The sequence below is a fragment of the Phyllostomus hastatus genome, unplaced genomic scaffold (genome assembly GCF_019186645.2).
Source record: "Phyllostomus hastatus isolate PE091 unplaced genomic scaffold, TTU_PhHast_1.1 phas_contig_40, whole genome shotgun sequence".
In the NCBI taxonomy this organism is placed as follows: Eukaryota; Metazoa; Chordata; class Mammalia; order Chiroptera; family Phyllostomidae; genus Phyllostomus; species Phyllostomus hastatus.
This window is the reverse complement of record NW_025333872.1, coordinates 3,781,204-3,802,686: the sequence shown is the minus strand read 5'-3', so window position 1 is coordinate 3,802,686 and position 21,483 is coordinate 3,781,204. Positions and strand designations below refer to the sequence as shown.

The 21,483-nt window shown below is 37.9% G+C and overlaps 1 protein-coding gene across 1 annotated transcript in view; it reads left to right on the top strand.

The window, feature by feature from the left end:
- KIF6 (kinesin family member 6) overlaps nucleotides 1–21,483 on the top strand; it is a 417,010-nt gene that overhangs the window by 142,813 nt on the left and 252,714 nt on the right. The window contains exons 8-9 of the mRNA XM_045842819.1: nucleotides 11,400–11,543; nucleotides 12,463–12,549. Of these exons, the coding sequence (XP_045698775.1) occupies nucleotides 11,400–11,543; nucleotides 12,463–12,549 (231 nt within the window). The remainder of the gene's footprint in view (nucleotides 1–11,399; nucleotides 11,544–12,462; nucleotides 12,550–21,483) is intronic.

The following is a 21,483-nucleotide window of genomic DNA, read 5'->3' as shown; positions in this document are numbered from 1 at the left end:
CCATCACTACTTTTCCCCATCCCACCATCCCCCAACTCCCACCCTCAATCCTACCCCCCTTTGGCTATTTCCAGAACTTTTTCATCATCCCAAACAGAGATTCTGTCTCCATCAAACAGTAACTCCCTATTTCTTTGTACTCCTGTCCCTTGGTAACTTTTATTCTACTTTCTGCCTCTTTGAATTAGCCTATTCTAGAAATTCATGTAAGGGGAATCACATATATAATATTTGTCATTTTGTGTTTGATTTATTTCACCTAGCATGTTTTCAAGGTTTATCTGTCTTGTAGTGTGTATCTGAATTTTATTCTGTTTTAAAGCTGAACACCACTCCACTGTACATATATACCACATTTTGTTTATCCATTCATCTATCAATGGACACTTACTTGGGGTGTTTCCACCTTTTGATTAATGCTGCTATGCATATTGGTATAGCTGCTAGCATTTTGTATGTGCCATTTTATTTAAACCTCACAACACTCCTACACTATAGGTGTGAGTTATTATCCCCATCTTATAGACTTGAAAACTCGGGTCTTCCCAAAACCTTCCCAAGTTACACAACTAGTGGTGAGATAAGGACTTGAACCTAGAATTGCTTGGCTTCAAAGCCTGTGCTTTATTTCATGAGGCATAATCGTTGTTGTAGTAAGATTAGTAGTGGATGTGAATGTAGGTTTAAATGGCCTCCCATGGCCTATTTCTTCATGCTCGTAGGTTAGCTATGGGAAAAAAATTTAGAGATGAGCATTACCTTTTCCATTTCTGGTGACTTCACCTAGGTGGTAATTTTGACTCTGCGATGGTTCCCTTTGCCTTAACTCCCCTCCAGGCTCCTGCCCAAGCTTGCTCCAGTCCACCCCCATGTGTGCTCGCTTTTTAATTTATGAATTTGACTTTGAGGGCAGAGAAAGCTTATCTGAATTTAGCAAAATAAATCTTCCAGAAAAAAAAATCTCATTTCTAAAATGAGTGAATTGAGTGAGATGGTTTCTCACATTCCTTTCAGCTCAAGTCTCAAGTGCTGAGACTTGAATATTAAAGATAGAAATACTTCCAAAGTCTAAAAAGAAGAGAACCAGGATCAAAAACTGGAGTGGAGAAATACAGAGTAGGTTGGCAAGGCAGAGGACCTGTTAATGAATGTTGGAGGCTAAAAGATTTGAGAAAAATAAAAACACCTTTTTAAAAACTGCCTAATAACCTTTTGAGACTGTTGTTGTTTTGGTGTTAAATCCTTTGTAATGGTCAAGTTGGCTGAAAAAGAAGATGAGAGAAAAGCTAAGGGAGCTTTGTCTGAACAAGGTGTGCATAGTCAGACTGTGACCCAATGAATCCCAGTAATGCAGTGCCCAGAGATGAAGGTCTGCATGGCATTCAAATCATTTTAGTGACTCTTAACAAGAGTCAGCATTCCTGAGCTCTTTCTTGCTCAAATAATTCATACTACTTATACTTAACAGAGCTTTTTACTCAATAGGACACTTACAAAACATTGATATGAAATCATAATGGACTGACTGTATTCAAAATGCTTAATTTCAAAGAAATGTACCTACTTGTTTCAGATGGTAGCACTGTCTATTTTAATTCCTATTATGTCCATCTGTTCATACAAAATAACATCCATCAGTTGAATCAGAATTTCCATCCATTGTAATTACTCAAGAGAAATGTGCTGCTTCTAACCCTTTCTTTTCCTTTATTTTACATGATCTTTGCAAGCTGCTACTTGTCATTAAAACTCTTTCTCTCCCCACATATCTTCTCTACAAAATCCTCATAACATCAGCCTCATGGGGGAAGTGGCATTTGATTTTCTGTATAACTGATTCATTTATTTAACAAATATTTGTAAGGAGCAATAATGTGCTACTATTCATGCTTGCCCTAGAGCATAGTGGTGAGCAAACAGTTGCAGTTCTTGCCCCAAAGGCCTCATGGTCCAGTGGAGGGACACATACATTGAATAGATAAAATGAAGTAATCACTTGTAATCCAGGGAGAGCTATGCATAGAAAGTACAAGGAGTAAGGATGTCTTGTAATGGGGGACTTAGACTGAGGAGGGGTGGTCATGGAGGTCTTCACAGGGCTGACAGTAGGCAGACACCTGAAGAATGAGTAGGAGTGAGCCAGGCAAGGATGGGGTTACAGCATGTCAGACAGTGGGAACTGGGAGCCTGTCAGCCCTTAGCTCCAGTCCAGGGGGATGGATTCACCCAAGGTCACACTGATATTTACATATCATTGACCTTTGGGTGTCTGACCATAATTTATCTATTTCATATTCACCTGCTGCATCACTCTAGTTGTTAACTACTTACACTGATATACAAGAGTCTTCACAGAGGTCATAGCACAAAATAATGGAGGGAGGAGGAGGAGATTAGCAGGAGAGGAAAGAAGAACATAAATATAGAAAACTGTAGTATGTGGACGTGGACACATGGGGTTGAGTACATCAAGGAGCAGCTGCCAGGGGGAAAGTAGGTGGATAGTAGAGAATTTTTTTTTTATTTCACGCCAAAAGAGATAAGAGAGAGAGAACCAAAGAGTCCATAGGAATGAGAATAATAAAAAGAGTAGGCAGATACTGTTAATGAAATAACAATTTGAAGACTTTCATAATCAAATTTTCTTTGTATGCCTAATAAAACTGGAAGTGTAACACAAATTAGTTTAACTATGTTCATTCAAACAAGAGAAAAGAGCCTTAGGTTTTTCAGGGAGTTCTGGCCAAGATGGAGGCATAGATAGAAACCCCTCACTTCCTCACACAACCAAAAGGAGGATAACAACCAATTTAAAATCAGTAAAGAACCAGCCCTGGCTGGCATAGCTCAGTGGATTGAGCGCAGGCTGTGAACCAAAGTTTCACAGGTTCGATTGCCAGTCAGGGTACATGCCTGGGTTGCAGGCCATGACCCCCAGCAACCGCACATTGATGTCTGTCTGTCTGTCTGTCTGTCTGTCTCTCTCTCTCCCCCCTCCCCTTCCCTCTCTGAAAATACATAAATAAAAATTCTAATTAAAAAAAAATTTAAATCAGTAAAGAACCAGAAGTGCCAGAAAATCAAACAGCATGGAACTCCAACAACCAAAGAATTAAGGAAACGGTCAACCAGAACAACCAGACCCATAAAGTGATGAACAGAGAGAACCCGCAGCGAGGTTGTGGACTGTGTGGGTGAGGCTGACTGAATGAGAAACAGACTCAAAACTGACTGTGGACTATGGCAGGGTTAGCTCGGTGGGAGAAAGAGTTCGTTGGAAAGTCGGGTAGAGCTGAGCAGGCAAGCTGCATTGTTCTCTCTCTGGCCCCTCCCCAACAGGCAGCACCACAGTGCAGCAAAGAGGGTTGCCCTGCCCTGGTGAATACTTAAGGCCCCACTCCTCTTACAACTTAATAGGTACCCTAAGACAAAGAATAGGGTCCAAATGAAAGAACAGAGCAAAACTTCAGAAAGAGAGCTAAGTGATAAGGAAATAGCCAACCTATCTGATGGAGAATTTAAAGCCCTGGTAATCAAAATGCTCACAGAACTGATTGAGCTTGGTTGGAAAATGAAAGAACAAATGAAAGATACCCAAAATGAAATAAAGCAAAATATTCAGGGAACCAACAGTGACAGGAAGGAAACCAGGACTCACATCAACGATTTGAAATAAAAGGAAGAAATAAACATCCAATGAGAACAGAATGAAGAAACGAGAATTCAAAAAAATTGAGAGAGACTTAGGAACTTCTGGGACAACTTGAAATGTTCCAATATCTGAATTATAGGGGTTCCAGAAGGAGAACAACAACAGCAAGAAATTGAAAACTTATTTAAACAAATAATGAAGGAAAACTTCCCCAATCTGGCAAAGGAAATAGACTTCCAGGAAGTCCAGGAAGCCGATAGAGTCCAAGAGAAGTTGGACGCAAAGAATACACCAAGGCACATCATTACCTTGTGGCACAATTACATTACCTAAGGTACAATTACATTACCTTAGATTAAAGATAAAGAGAATCTTAAAAGCAGCAAGAGGAAAGGAGACAGTTAGTTACAAAGGAGTTCCCATAAGGCTATCAGCTGATTTCTCAAAAGAAATCTTGAAGGCAAGAAGGGGCTGGAAAGAAGTATTTGCAGTCATGAAAGGCAAGGGCCTACATCCAAGATTGCTCTATTCAGGAAAGCTATCATTTAGAATGGAAGAGCACATAAAGTGCTTCCCAGAAAAGGCCAGGTTAAAGGAGTTCATCATCACCAAGCCCTTAATATATGAAATGTTAATGGTACTTATCTAAGAAAAAGAACAAGATCCAAATTATGAACAGTAAAATGACAGCAAACTCACAACTATCAACAAATAAACCTAAAAAAGAGAAAACAATGAAAACAAAAACTAAACAAATAACTAGAAGAAGAACAGAATCAAAGAAATGGACATCATCACATGGAGGGTTATCAGTGGTGAGGGGGAAGGGCGGAATGGGGGGAAAAGGTACAGGGAAGAAGCATAATTGGCAGTCATAAAATAGATGGGGAGAGGTCAAAAACAGTACAGGAAACAGAGAACTCAAAGAACTTACATGTATAGCCCATGGACATGAACTATGATGGGAGGAATGCTAGAGGGTTGGGGGATGCAGGGTAGTGGGAGGATAAAGGGGGTGAAATTGGGAAAACTGTAACAGCATAATCAATAAAATATACTTTAAAAAACTATCTTCATTCATTTGACAAATTGTGATTGAGTATCCACTGGGTGCTATGAGTGGTTGGGCAATGGGGATAAATGTATGATTGAGAAGTAGTCTGTGCTGTCATATTGTCTAGTGAAAGAACAAATCATATAAGCAGATTCTCACAATACAGTAAGATAAATGCCATAATAAGAATTCATGTGTCAGTAAATTATTACATTCTCTCTGTCTCAGTTTCACTATGTAAGATAGAGATGGATTAGGCAATGAACATTTTGGCAACCTTTATTACATTAATTAGCTCACATTGGTGGTAGAAATTCTGTGCAGAATTGTAACTTCCCTTCTGGCCATACTTGCAAGACCTTTCACCTGCTTGCAGGGCACAGACTTTCTGAGATGAATGCACCCTGCTGTGCTCTTAAGTAAATAACGTTCTGTTTGCCAGGGTATTGTTGGTTTTGGAATTCTCTTTGTGTACACAGTACTTTTTTTCCAAAAAGTCTCCTCAAAAACATTTTAAGCCACAATAACAGGGTACACCTCAGTCCAGAAATCAAGTCCATGCAGGGAAAAGGATCCATGCATGCTTATTCTAACCATGAGCTTCCCGAGTGCTCCTGGTGTGACCACCGTCTCCACCAGCCCAATCATGCAGTGAGAAACCACTGCGAACAGGGAGTGTTTTCTGCCTCTACAGAAACCTGAATCGGGGCCACTTCAGCCAGCTATCCAACATGAGTGGGCTTCCAGAGTTTCAGTTTCCACTTGGCTTCCACTGAATGTTTTGTGCTCAGAATTAAAAGTGATAGTGCTAGTACTCGCTGTGACTGCTCCAAATCTTTTCAGTTTTCAGAGGATAATTGTCCATGCACTTCTGATCTCTTTAAAGTAAATCTCTTTAATTCATTCAATAGTAAACCAAATTATTGATTTTTGGTCATGGTTTCTAGGTTCTTGGAGATATTATTAAGTATAATGTGCAGTTTCACTTCTTGTCACTTAAAGAATGCCTTCAGGAACATACTATTATATTTACACACGAAATGCAAAATGGAAGTAAACTTAAAAAAAAAATCCAGATTATATGACCACCTCCTTACCCTGTGCCAGTCAGATCCACTGGTTCCTGCCCAATTTAGAGAACCCATAGCAGCCCCTCCCTCTGCCTCTTCCCAGACACCGGCCATTTCTGGGTGCTTCTGAGGATCTGTATATGGGCTGACTATGGCACTCCCAAGCTCTTCAGCATTGGGAAGGTACCTGCTCCACGTCCTCTTCTGAAGAAGAGGCCTAGGCCTGGGTGTCTATGGCTAAAACAAGCCTCCAAAAGGATCACAAAGTCCATAGCCTTCAGACCCTACCGCAGCTCAGTGCTTCTGTTTTACCAAGAACAATGCCACAAATGCTCTCTGTTTATCTCTAAAACATTTCTGTGAGGTAGGCAGGCTTCCTCATCCTGCCTTTACAGGTGGGGACTTTACAGGTGAGGAAACTGAGGCAGATACATGTAAAAGATTCATATAAGTTCACACAAGTGGGGAAGCTGGATTCTGACTCTAAATCTTGAGTTCTTTCTCTTCTTCTGAACTGTCTTCATTTCCTCCATTTTTCTAATTCATAATCCCACTGCAAGTTTTAATTCTTTCCTTTAACAATTTTAGAATCCTTTCTGGGAAGGACATTGGGGTTGCCTCCATACCACTCATTCCAGGGGGTAGTGGCCAGGAGCCCATCCCAACCCCAGGAACCACCCTGATGAGGCTAAGCCACTCAGAGGCTGACTTTGTCCTGGTTGGTTCATGGATGGGCCCATGACCCAAATTGGTCTCTAGAGAAGCTCGGAGTTTTGTTTAATGGTTAGAAAAGAAAGGCCCTTTCCCACCTCAGTTATGAATAAAGAAGTCTGTAGCATGAGGGCATTTGGCAGCAATCCTATGGACATGAGGAGAGGCAGACTTCTACCACATGAAAGACAGAGGAGAGATATGGGTATAAATTAACTCTTTGGTGATAGTACTGAGCCAATAAATTTTTCTTATAACTAAAGAAAACTTGGGTTATATTTTCTGTTACTGCAACCAAAGACAAGTTAACTAACACACCATTTCATGTCAACAGGAAGTTCAGTAAGTGTATTCTCCTTTATATTATCTTAGTTGTCAATAAAGCTGTTGAATAGAAGAGATATCAATATCATTTCTTAGAGCAGAGAAAAATAGTAACATTTGTTTTATGAAACAACTTCAAAGTACTTAGAACATTGTTAGAGATTTAACTGATGATTCATAAACAGTAATGCCAACCTCTCTGCACATGTCAGACCTGCCTTGCCTCTTTCCGAGACTTCATTGTCCTCTTGGCTCTGAGGGTCTGAAGCACTTAACACCCCATGCTGCAACCGTGCCACTTAGGCTCCAGTCTGTTACATTCCCCACTTCTTTTCCAATTATACAGAATCAGTACTCTCAAATCTCATTCCATACTAATGACCCTCGTACTGTCTTCCCAGGTGAAGCTAATTAATCTACTCATTTATCTATTCAGATTCACTTAACAAAATCTGTTGAGCACATGTTGTGTTAGTCAGATTTCTTAGTTGCAAACTGGAAAATCCGCTCTAACTAATTTAAGCAGCATAGAGTTTATTAAATATAAAGAACCTCAAGAAAAGTTAGGAAACTGAGCTTGGATACTGTCCATCTGGGAGCAGAGCAACCAGCAGACACGTCTGACCACACCATGAAAGTGCTCTGCAGAGACTGCAGTTATCCCCACTTGGCGCTTAGACATTAAATCCTAGATTCCAGAAACTTCTCTGCAGCTGCCTCAGGAAAACCAGATGCCTTTGTTACCACACTGTCTATAAATCTGGTCTTCTCGTGGCAATCACCTCTCTTCACTCACCTCCAAATCCTACACAGGGGTGTCTGCTTGATGGAGCTATGTCTCATGCAAAACATGAGTTACAAGAGAAACTAGGAAATGTAGTTCTATAGGAAGTAAAACTGGAATGGGGGATGTAATGAGAGCTGAGTGAGATGATTTGGTTTCTGCCACATGTGCTAGGTGCTAGGCACTGTTCTAGGCAGTGGGGATAGAGCAGTGAAAAAGAAAAATGAAGTCCCTGGTCTTGTGGAGAAAAAAGTCCAGTGGGGAGGCAGATACTAACAAGATAATAAATAAAATTTCAGATAGTGATAAGAACTGGGAGAAAAATTGAATGGAGTGACAGCTTGGAGTTAAGGGGTGTTGCTTTTCATAGGGGGCCCAAGGGAAATGCTTGTAAAGAGATAGAGTTTGAGCAAAGATTCAAATGATGAGGAGCAGGAGGCCCTATGAAAATCACTCCAGGTAAAAGGAACAATGAATTGCAAGGCTGTGGTGAGGGGTGAGCCTGGCACAGCTAGAGTGCTGTGAGCAATGAAAGTGTGACAGGAGATGAGATCAGGTAGGAGGACAGGGATCAGATCACACAGGAGTTGGGTCATGATATTGAGTTGTATTGAGAAGGTTGTAAGCAAGGTAGTGATTTGATGTAACTTCCATTTTATAAAGATCTCTCTGGTTGCTATGTGGAAAGTAGACCATGGGAGGGCAAAAGAGGGAGCCAGGAGGTGGATTCAAAGACTTGTGCAGCTCCCCAAGGAAAGGATGATGGAGGTTTGAATGGGAATGATGGCAGAAAGGTGGGGAAAAGTGGTCCAGTTCTGGGTATGTTTTGTAGTTAACCTAATAGAAAATTGCTCTGGATTGGAAGTTGGAGATGAGGGGAAATAAGGAATGGTGCCTAAAATTTTGGACTGAGCCAGTAGATGGGTAAAGTCTGGGAAAGAATAAGGCTTAGGGGTAGAGGGGAGAGAAAGTCAAGAATAGACATCCAAGTTGTACAGTTGCCACAGGGATAAACTCAGGGAAGAGGTTGAGGCTGATGGCATAAACTGGGGAGATATCAGGATACAGATGTATCTAAAGCCAGGGAATTGGGTAAGTTTGCACATGGAGAGAGAGCAGAGGACAAAGAGCAGAGGACAGAGTCCTGCACACTGCAATATTTACAGTTTGGGAAGAAGAAAAGGAAGCATTCATTAACTAGTTTTTTCTTTTTATTCTTTTAAAAATATATTTTATTGATTATGCTATCATGGTTTTTCTAATTTTTTCTCCCCTTTATTCCCCTCCACCCTGCACCCCCTCCCACCAGCATTCCCCCACCTTATTTCATGTCCATGGGTCGTACATATAAGTTCTTTGTCTTCTCCATTTCCCATATTGTTCTTACCCTCCCCCATTTATTTTGTACCTACTGTTTATGCTTCTTATTCCCTGTACCTTTTCCCCCATTCTTCCCACTCCCACTCCCTGCTGATAACCCTCCATGTGATCTCCATTTCTGTGATTCTGTTCCTGTTCTGGTTTGTTTGCATAGTTTGTTTTTGTTTTTTAGGTTCATTCAATGGTTGTGAGTTTGTTGTCATTTTACTGTTAATATTTTTGATCATCTTCTTTTTCTTAGATGAGTCCCTTTAATATTTCATATATAAAATATGAATAATTTTCATATAATTAGGGTTTGGTGATGATGAACTCCTTTAACTTGACCTTATCTGGGAAGCACTTTATCTGCCCTCCCATTCCAAATGATAGCTTAACTAGTTTTTGAAGAAAGATGAAAACCACAGAGGTGTGGTGTCCTGATTACTAAGTGAATACTGTTTCTAAAGGAGTCAGTGAGTACCTGTGGTAAATGCTTTCTTGATGCAGAAGTCTAGTAAGATGGCAGTCGCTGCTTTTGGTTCAGTGGGGATTGCTGATGACCTTGCAGAGAGCCACCTGAGCTTAGTGCTATTGTGGGCATGCAAGATGGGAATGATCCAGGGGATGGAGAAAAACTGATTAGAGGAGAGAGAGATTCATTGTAGGAGCAAAATAGGTGAGAGAAGAAGAGGATGGAGGGCTGGCCTTAGGCAGGAGAACGGTAGTAACTGGAGGAAGGGTAGAATGTGGATTTAGTGGCAGGGCGTGAGCTAGTTCTGGTCAGGCTGCTTATGTTGAGTAAGAAGGGTGTGTGGCCATCAGCTCAGACTGAAGGCACAGATAGGAGTCTGGATAGAGTGAAGCACAAGGGTATGGTGTGATTGCCTCATTTATGAGAGTGGAAACGTGATTCTTGAGAGAAATACCACAGGATTTCTGGTTTGTAGTGAAATCTGTGGTCATGAATTTCAAGCAAGACCAGGGTGTAAATTGTATACTACTCAAAAGAGCCCTCAAAAATAATACTCCCATCTGGTTTTGTAAACAAAAGGAGTGGAAGTTCTGATAATGGGAATTACACACCTGGAAGAAGGGAAAAGTAGAATAATGGCAGGTATTGGCAGTATTTTCAAGAGCTGGGATGTTGTGGTGCCCCTGAAGTCACATCTGTGGATGACTTATTCCTGATGCTTTGCAATGGGCATCCTAGCACTTCCCAGGGAAACCATGAATCTCTGGTGGGTCTTTTTGGGGACAATGCATACCAGACTTTCATTCATCTACCATCCATCCATCTAGTACATTCTTAGGTATCTGAGACACTCAGGAGTAAGATGAGCAAGGCTTAGTGAAACCAACACAAATTAGCCTTATTACTTAAATGGTAGCAAACATGTACACTGCACTTATTACAGGCTAGGCACTACTCAGAGTAATTTGAAAATTTTAACTCTTTTAATCTTCCCCACTACCTTTGAGGTAGGTATATTTTCCCCCTATACTACAGATGAGGAGACAGAAGCAGAGATATTGAATGAAACCACCCTAGTGAGACTAGAACTTGGACCTGGACAGTCTGGCACCAGAATCTGGGGTCTCCACCACTAACCCCTACTGCCTTCTTTTTTCCAATGAATCTATAAGTTTTATTTTGTAAAAATTACTCAGAAACATGTATACACTCCAGTAAGATATTAGTACTATATTGAATATTACATTTTGATCACCAATTAGAGAATTCTCTTTCATGAATAGTTGCATTTTATAAAACTGAGATTTTTATAATTCTAGAGGCAAGTATAATTTCTTTATCAAGTATCTGACTATTTCAAGTATCAAGGGCTTTAAGCACAGATCTGCTAGAAATGTAGTAATTGAAAGTAAATGACCAATGAAGAGAGACAGCTTCTAATAACTCTATATGTAGTTTTGTTGTTAAACTGATTTAATTTTAATTTGTTTACAGATTTAAGTGAATTGGTTGGAGGTAAATTTTATTAGTTTAAAATTATAATTTCTAAGTCTTAAAATATACCCTTTTGTTAATTTAAAATTTTTACTTCTCTGGTTAAGGCTACTTGAGATATAAAAGGTATCAAAATAATATCAATCTGCTTCTTTTACCTTGAAGATGAGACTGAGTTTGGTAGGATTTTTCAAATCTGGCATGATTTCCTCTCAAGTCTTTATATGAATTTCCCAATGGCTAAAAACAGAATACTAATGTATCCCATTTTGTACAAGTTACATCATCTGTCCAGAAATTGCAGGGATCATCTTGGTATATATTTCCTACATTTACTTCATTCCATCTTCACCATTACTACACTGAATATTGTTAAGATATTTATTCCCTTCAGTATTTTTATTGTAGTTGCCCCTTAGTTGTTGGACATACATTTTCTGCAAAGCTGATAACATTATTTTCCTTCCTCACCTCAGGTTATCATTGCCCTTTCAGAAAAACACCGTTCCCACATTCCATACAGGAACTCCATGATGACCAGTATCCTAAGAGACAGTCTGGGTGGGAACTGCATGACAACCATGATTGCAACACTCTCTCTAGAGAAAAGGAATATTGACGTATGTTGGTTCTTCTTTCTGGAGCTCTCAGTCTGAGTTTTAACGTTAGTCTATGTAATAGAGTTGAGGGTCCGGTGGGTTTCCATCTATTCCGCTGGGTTAGAGTCTGCCTTCAGGTTAGAATATACCCTCCAGAATTCACACCTTTGGGTTATTCATCAGCATTGTAACTACCCATTTGAGAATTGACTTCACATATACAGGATGGTTTAAAGAAGCCCCATACACAAATTTCAGAAGACCTCCTAATCTGGTTACCTTGTGCCAGAGACATGAGAGAAAAGACCCATCAGCGTCTCCTGCTCTATTTTTCTCTGGCTTACTAAAATACCTTAGAGACATTTCCAAGGTGTGTTCCTCAACACGTCTCTGGGCACAATACTGAGGATGCTTTGGCAGGGTCTGGCTACCGAATGGCTTTCCTGAGTTGCTTTATGATGTTTCATGCATTTCAGTTTAATATTTGAGATCTAGATTTTCTCTGAAAGAGGAAATGGCAGGGGACCTCTCCAAACACGGCCAAGCCCCAGGTGCACTGTATTGTGCCTTGAAAGCCTCTCTTTTTGGTCTGTCACACATATTTCATTTGTGGTCTTTCATGTTTATGGATTAGGTTATCTGCTCTGATTATGATTTGCATATATGGTTCTGCTTTAACAGTCAATAGTTGAGAAACACACACCAGTTGCCATTTAGGATCTCAGGATCTCCTATACCTTTGGCATTGATCATTTTACTAAACCCAAGCCACATTTTAATAAAAATAATGTTCCAGAGCAAAACTCCCTAATCTAGAAGCATGTTTCCTCATTGTGTTTTATACATGTCACTCTTTGGATATGCATCTTTTTCCTATGAACAAAAATTTACTTTTGTCTCTCTGTGCTGTAACATTTTAAGGCATTATTTGTTTTCTTAGGAGTCTATATCTACCTGCAGATTTGCACAGCGGGTGGCACTCATAAAGAATGAAGCTGTTCTTAATGAAGAAATTGACCCCAGATTGGTAAGTAAACTTTAACTGACTGTGTTCAAAATCAGAGTACTATATTAAAGATTAGCTAAACTCTGGAGGCACTTGCTTCCCCTAATCAGGCAATATTATAAGTCCTGGGAACATATTAACTCATTTAATTCTCACAACAGCCTCATGAGCAGATGCCATCTCTATCTCCATTTTACAGATGAGAAAACTGAGGCACAGAAATATTAAATAATTTGTTCAGAGTCCCAGTGCTACTAAGTAGCAGAGCCACGGTGCAGACACAGTTTGACTCAGGGCTCGTGCCCTTACCTGCAACCCCCCCATTACTCCACTAGCAAGGTGTAAGGTGAGTCCTGAGGATGTATATGGTGGGATCACACACGGTTACGTCTGCGTGCAGGTCATAGCCTTTCAAAGCACTTAACTTTCTGGAGACAATAATAACAGACCATCTTTTGGAAAGCTGTAGAAAAAAAGAAGTCCTAGTGTTTATTAAATAGAACCATATTTTAGATAACAGCTCTGTTATTTTTCTAGAGATTTTAAAAAATTAACAGTGGTTTGATCCATGAAAAACTGGTCGAGCTTCTAGTTTCATGAAATGAACTGTGCTTTATCAAAGTGCTTTTTTAAGCAAAAATGTTTGCAAGTTACATGATTCAGCTACTCATTATAAATGCAGATATTTTCCTTATTCTCTATTTTGTTAGTCTTACATAAATGAAATGCAAAGTGGAATCAACTCATGCCAACACAAAAAAGGTTGAAATAAAATTTTTAATTTTGTAAAACTCCAAAATTAAGATTATATTACTTTGCAAGTCACTCAGCTTTCCTTTTTTTCTTTAGTTTCTCTAGAAAACAAGCTGGTGGAAGCTCAGTAGAATTCATTGTAAAAGATGATGAGAAATCTTATCAAGAGTGTTTTATTTACAAAGTTCTCAAGTTCCAAAAGAAAAATCTCAAGTTCCAAAAGAAAAATCTCAAATTCACTGTTACCCATATTAACTACTTCCTCTTGATTGTTTGCCCTTCTTCCCCTGAAATCATTCTATTGAGGGGCAGAGGAGAAGGAGGAAAAAGAAATAATGGAGCTATGTTTTGTCCTGCTCTCCTCAGGGAGCTGGAGCTCCCCTGATGGAATTCTCTTCAGAAGAAACCAATGGGTGAGGCAGGATATGTTTCCAGTACAGGCCCTGGTCAGATACAGCATCACACCGGCCCCCACTGGAAAAAGGAAACAAAATTCAAAGGAATTGTGTCAAGTGGAATTGAATTCCTAGGATGAATTCTTCTGCTGTCCCAACCCTGCCAATTGCCCTGTAACCTTACTGTGCAGAAGGAGAAAGACATTAATGGGGGTATTATGAGCTGGAAGCCAGAAATTAGTATATAATTAAAGGAAAATAAATATTAGACATTGGGACTTTTTTCTTTAAATTTGTCTTGAGAGACTTTTCTTTGAAGAAACATGAGGAATTTGAAGAAAGGTAAACATTATCATGTGTTTGATGCAGGTCAGTCAGATATTTAAAGAAAAAAAAAGAAAGTGGGAGTCAAAAGCTAATAGCTGATAATTGAACAAATGCTGAGGTCTTCTTGGTACAGAACAAACTGGTAATTGACACGTGTGGTTTCCTGGTCCCTTTTATAATTGCTTCAAAAACTGACATTACTGTTCATTATTTTATGTACAGAGCATTTCTGAAGAACAAGTGACAACTGAAAATTTGTCCGCAAAACCACCCAAAGTACAACTTGAGTGGGATTTCCTATGTCTTACTCTCAAAATTTAATGGCAAATGTGGACCAGCCCTGTAAGATTGGACTTGCTTCCTTTATAAGTATTAGTGCCTCAGAGAGACAAGATGATAAAATAACTGTGAACAGATATGAAGGACCCATAGATGTGGACAACAGGATGGGGTTTGACTATGGAAGTGGAGCGTGAGCTGGCTGGAGGGAGTTGAAGGGGGAAATAATTGGAACAACTGTAACACATAAACAATACAACGTAAAAAATAAAATAATAAAGATACATGTAGGTAGCATCCACAAAACAAAACAAAAAGTCCATGTACAGGCCAGATTCTGTGGTCACTGGGCATGTGCCAACATCTCCTCAGGATGGCTCTCATTCCAAAATTCCTGCAGTAATTTGAGGGAAAGTGTGAGTGGGATAATTTCAAAATTATGAAAAGTTAGCTTAGTTGTAAGATTTCTCTTCAGTAAAACAGAAGGTAATTTGTTTGTTGGATTTGACATTAGAAGTGTCAGTAGAAGCAGAAAACATGGCATCGAGATTAATTTAGTAGAAGGAGGGTAAAAATGAATGATTCACATAGTTCTGTCCAAGGATTTTCATTCTGCATAGCTTGATGATTCTAAGAATGTTTTTGAAAAGAAGCAACAACCAAAACCAACTCAATTCTTCACATTTAAATGAAATTCTACAAGTATTGACATGCTCAAAATATTTATATTACCTTTTTTGGAAATTCTGGCCCTTTTTATATGGTACAGATAATATGAGACTCACCTATATAAAATTTAACGAGCATCTTTTGAAATGTATGTCTGAGGCTAGAGGAAGTAAGAGAATTTCCATAGCCAGGAAGCAAAGCTGAGGCTGCAGTTGTCATGGAGAGGAAGGATGAAGAGGGTTTTAATAAAGGCATAGAAGTCAAAGCCCTTGGAAGGTGTATGAAGAACCTAAGACATCTCTTCTCTCCCCAGTAAAACCAGTGAAAAGTTGCACCTGAAAAGAAGAAATCTGTTTCCTGGCTTAGGGAGATGCTAAGGAAATGTTTCAGCCTTAGCCTAGACTCAAGGTAGAATAAAACATTGTTTCTCTGAAAATTTGAAATCCTAAAGCTCTGCCTTACATGAGTTTGAAGTTCATATTTGCATGATTTTCTTAGTCAGGTAACCCCAAGCCAAGAATTTGGAAAATGAATACTTAAGTAAATAAAAAAAATAGAAATACAGCAACTAAAAAGCATAAAAAAGTAAAAACAGAAAGCCAAAGGAAAGATAGAGTTGAGAGAAACAAGAAAACCTGAAGTTTATTTTTTAAAGATTAATAAAATGAACAAACCTCTGGAAAATCTAATGAAAAAAATCCATAAAGAAGGCACAAATTGATATAACAACTATTTGAAATACTGAGGGATTTAACTGCAGGTACATTAAATATATTAAAATAATAATAAAGTATTTTGAATGACTTTATGGTATAAATTTGAAAACTTAAACAAAATGAGCAACATCCTAGAAAAACATAACACTGAAGCTAAAGCAAGAAAAACTTAAAAATATTAATAGATCTACAACTAATAAATAAACTGACTCAATAGTAACAAGCTACTGAAAAGAGGGAAAGGGAGAAGAAGAGAAGGAGAGAAGGAACAGACTCAGTGTTTTTTTTTTATGTTTACCAAATATTGAAGGAAGAATAAAAATTGGATTTCACCTACTAATTTTATTTTAGGAACTTTGCATTATGGTTGATCATATGATCATTAATATAATATGTGGTATCCTTAGAAAAGAAATGAATGTATAGTAAAAGAAAAATAACCATGAGAAAAATACCAACCAAAAACACCAAATTTAGGGAATTTTAAAGGAAAATTCATTTAGGGAAAGCTACACAGGGGCAAGGGCTTTAAAAGAGTCTGTAATGTTTTATTTCTTTTCTTTTCAGTCATAATTTATTACTTTTATTTTTTTATTGTTATTCAAGTACAGTTGTCTCCATTTTCATCCTGCCATGCCCCCATGCCACACTCATCCCCTCCTCCCACCTTGAACTTGCCCCCTTGGCTTTGTCCATGTGTCCTTTATATGTTCATCCATGGCCCTTCCCCTATATTCCCCCATTATTCTTCTCCCCCCTTCTCTCTGGTTACTGTCAGTTTTTCTTTTATTTCAATGTCTCTGTTTATTTCTTAAGCTAAGTAATGGGTACATTGGTGTTCACTTAAGAGATTTCAGTTATGTCAGTTGGTGTGCAAGGTGTTCTTATACCCTTTTGTATCTCTGAAGTAGTTCATACTAACAAAACAACATACTTACAAAACTTAAGGTGATTCATCACATTTAGAGTTTAAAAGATAAAAATTATGTGATCACATCATCAGATGCAGAAAAAAATATTTGATAACTTTAAACATTCATACATAGTTTGGAAGACTCATCAAACTTTGAATATTGAACATTCTTTTTTTGTAATTTTTAAAAATTATTTTATTGTTGCTCAGTTACAGTTGTCTTCATTTTCTCCCCACCACTCCCCACCATCCTAGCCAATCCCACCTCCCTCATCTGCTTCCATCCCCACCCTGCTTGGTTTTGTCCATGTGTCCTTTATACTTGTTCCTGAAAACCCTTCTCCCCATTATCTCCACTCTCACTTCCTCTCTGGTTACTGACAGATTGTTCTTAATTTCAATGTCTCTTTGCTTGCTTTTTTCTTTTGTTGATTACGTTTCAGTTAAAGGTGTCCCTCACCGCCTGGCTTACTTTATTTAAGCATAATGCTCTCCAGTTCCATCCATGCTGTTGCAAAGGGTAGGAACTCCTTTCTGTCTGCTGCATAGTATTCCATTGTGTAAATGTGTCATAGATTTTTAATCCACTTATTTGCTGATGGGCACTTAGCTTGCTTCCAGCACTTGGCTATTATAAATTGTGCTGCTATGAACATTGGGGTGCATAGGTTCTTTTGGATTGCAGTTTCAGGGCTCTTAGGATATAATCCCAGCAGTGGAATTGCTTGGTCAAAAGGCAGTTCCATTTTTAGTTTTCTGAGGAAATTCCATACTGTTTTCCACAGTGGCTACACCAGTCTGCATTCCCACCAACAATGCACTAGGGTTCCCTTTTCTCCATATCCTCTCCATCACTTGTTTGTTGATTTGTTTATGACAGCCATTTTCACCAGTGTGAAGTGGTATCACATTGTGGTTTTAATTTGCATCTCTCTGATGGCTAGTGATGCCAAGCATCCTTTCATATGTGCCTGGGCCCTCTGTATGTCCTCCTTGGAGAAGCGTCTGTTCAAGTCCTTTGCCAATTTTTTAACTGAGTTTTTAATCTTCCTGGAGTACCTCACATGAGTTCTATATATGTTTTAGAGATCAAATCGTTGTCCGAGGTGTCAATGGCAAATATGTTTTCCCATATAGTTGGTTCTCTTTTCATTTGAATGCCGTTTTTTAGCCGTGCAGATGCTTTTTAATTTGATGAGGTCTCATTTGTTTGTTCTTTTCTTTATGTCCCTTGCTTTAGGAGACATATCACAAAGATATTACTGCCTGGAATATCTGAGATTTTCTGCCCTATGTTCTCCTCTAGGGCTTTTATGGTATTGTGACTTATACCTAAATCTTTTATCCACCTTGAATTTATTTTTGTGTATGGTGTAAGTTGATTGTCAAGTTTCATTTTTCTGCATGTAGCTGTCCAGATCTCCCAACACCATTTGTTGAAGAGACTATTTTTACTACATTTTATGCTTCTGCCCCCTTGTAGAATATTAACTGACTGTAGAGACTTGGGTTGATTTCTGGGCTCTCTGTTCTGTTCCATTCATCTATATGTCCATTCTCCTGTCCGTACCAGACTGTTTTCATTACCATGGCTTTGTAATATAGTTTCATATCAGGTATTGTGACCCCTCCTGTTTTGTTCTTCTTTCTCAAAATTGCTGCAGCTACTCAGGGTCATTTATAGTTCCACATAAATTTTTGAAATGTTTGTTCTATATCTGTGAAATATGTCATTGGTACTTTAATAGGGATTGCATTGAATCTATAAATTGCTGTGGGTAGTATGGACATTTTGATGTTGTTAATTCTTCCAATCTATGAGCATGGTACATGCTTCCTTTTGTTTGTGTCTTCCTTCATTTCTTTCTTCAGTGTTGAGTAGTTTTCTGAGTACAGGTCTTTTACCTGCTTGGTTAAGTTTATTCCTAGGTACTTTATTTTTCTTGTTGCTATATCAAATGGGATTTTTTTTCCCGATTTATTGATATAATGGGATTTATTATGTTGAGCTATGCTCCCTCTATTCCCACTTTGCTGAGTGTTTTTATAAAAAATGGGTGCTGTACCTTATCAAATGCTTTTTCTGCATCTATTGCTATGATCATGTGATTTTTGTCTCTCCTTTTGTTTAAGTGATGTATTATGTTTATTGATTTGTGAATTATTGTACCATCCTTGCCTCCCTGGGATGAATCCCACCTGATCATGGTATATGATCTATTTAACATATTGCTGGATGAGGTTTGCCAATATTTTGTTGAGGATTTTAGCATCTATGTTCATCAGCAATATTGGCCTGAAGTTTTCTTTCTTTGTTATGTCTCTATCTGGTTTTAGGATTAGGATGATGCTGGCTTTATAAAAAGAGATTGGGAGTCTTCCATCTTCTTGGATTTTTTGGAATAATCTGTGAAGAATAGGTATTAGCTCATCCTTAAATGCTTAAAATTCTCCTGTGAAACTGTCTGGTCCAGGGTTTTTGTGCGTTGGGAGCTTTTTGATTATTGTTTTAATTTCATCAGGTGCTATTGGTCTGTTCAGGCTTTCTGCTCCTTCTTTATTGAGTTTTGGAGGATTATATTTTTTCTAGAAATTTGTCCATTTCACCTAGGTTTTCAAATTTCTTGGCAAATAGTTCTTCATAGTAATTTCTTACAGTACTTTGTATTTCTATAGTATCAGTTGTAATCTCTCCTCTTTCAATTCTGATTTCATTTATTTGGTTCCGCTCTCCTTTTTTCTTGATAAGTCTGCTTAAAGACTTGTTGATTTCATTTATCTTTTCAAAGAACCAACTCCTGGATTTATTGATCCTTAGAATTGTGCTTTTACTCTCTATGTCATTTAACTCTGCTCTGATCTTGGGTATTTCCTTCCTTATACTTGCTCTGGGCTGTCATGATTATTGTTCCTCAAGTTCTTATAAATGTAGGGTCCAATCGTTTATTTGAAATATTTCAGTCTTTTTTAGATAGGCCTGTATCACTATGAACTTCTTTCTCAGGACTGCTGAATAGTGAACTTTCTTAAAGCTCAATCAAATATTACAGCAACCATTTTAAAAGTGGCTTGTTAGAGGGAATAAGACAAGCATTCCTTTTTTCTTTCTTTCTTTTACATATTTACTCATCTGGACATAAAACTTAAATAGAAAGATCTAGCCCTGGCTGGTGTAGCTCAGTGGATTGAGTGTGGGCTGTGAACCAAAGCATTCCAGGTTCAACTCCCAGTCAGGGCACATGCCTGGGTTGCAGGCCATGGCCCCCAGCAACCACACATTGATGTTTCTTTTTTTAAGATTTTATTTATTTATTTTTTAGAGAGGGAAGGGAGGGAGATAGAGAGAGAGAGAGAAACATCAATGTGCGGTTGCTGGGGGTTATAACCTGCAACCCAGGCATGTACCCTGGCTGGGAATCAAACCTGCAACACTTTGGTTCACAGCCTGTGCTCAATCCACTGAGCTATGCCAGCCAGAGCTACATTGATGTTTCTCTCTCTCTCTCTCCCTCCCTTCCCTCTGTAAAAATAAATAAATAAAATCTTAAAAAAAAGTTGAGTCCTTAAAAAAAAAAGAAAGATCTAAATTTTAAGAGTTAAATGAAATAAAATGAAACAAAATATTATAAACCAAGCACTATTTATTCTTTATTTTTCATATCATTCTGAAACACTTGGAAGTCCTAGCTAGGACAGAGGCAATTTTTAAGAAATGAATGAGTATTTGAAAAAGAAGAACAAGCTCTATCATTACTTGCACACAATTTGGTTGCTGATATAGAACATTCAAGAGAGCATTTAATGATAAACAGACCAAAATAATGTTCAGAAAATTATTGGGTGCATAATCCATATATAAAATGAATCATTTTCCTATCAATTAAAATCCAACAATTAGAAAATACAATTTTACAATAATTGCATTTATAATAGCAACAGACTTAAAAAAATTCTAGGAAAAAATGTAATTAAAGACAAGATATTTATAGAGAAAACTATAAATCTTTATTAAAAGAATCAGTGGAAAACCATACCATGTCTATGGGTATGATGATTCAGCATCATAAATTTGATGCTTTACTACATTTATTTTATTTATTTTAATCAAATTTATTTTCTGTTAAAATTTGAGGAGAGCCTTTGGCAGAATTTTATAAGCTGGGTCTAAAATTTATATGAAAGAGGAAATGACCAAGAATAGCCAAGTCTGTTATGGAAAAGAACAAGATGGAAGTGTCTTGTTCTATCTAGATACCAAAATGCTTTAAGCTGATTAAAACAGAGTGGCAAGCTATACATATAATCAAGTAGAGAAATGTTTTTAGCCAATAGCCCAGAAAAAGATGCATTTATATGTGAAAACAGGTTATATAACAGCAAAACTATCATGGTTAGCTGTATAAAAATTAATTAAATTAGATCCAGATCTCATACTTTATACAAGATAAAATCAACCTGAAAGTGAAAGCAAACCTTTAAAACTTTTATAGGAACATATATGAAAATGTTCCTATGGTTTTAGGTAAAATAGATTTTCTTTAAGGAGACATAGGAATACAACTCATAAGGGAAGAAGTTGATAATAAAATTATGTTGAAATTTAAAACTTTCATTTACCACAAAGAACACTACAAAATGAAAAATATGACATAGATTGGGAGAAAGTGTGTGTATTGAACAAAAGTAATAAACTGTTCACATCTAGACTATGTAAAGAAGCCTGCAAATGAATAAAGAGAAGCAAAAACAACCCAATTGAATCTGAGCAAGAATGTAAATAAATAATTCACAGAAGAGCAGACCAAAACAGCCCACATATATAAAGACAATCAACTTCTCTAATAATCATGAAAATGCAGATTAGACCCAAATGAGATACCATTTTACACCTACCTGATTGACA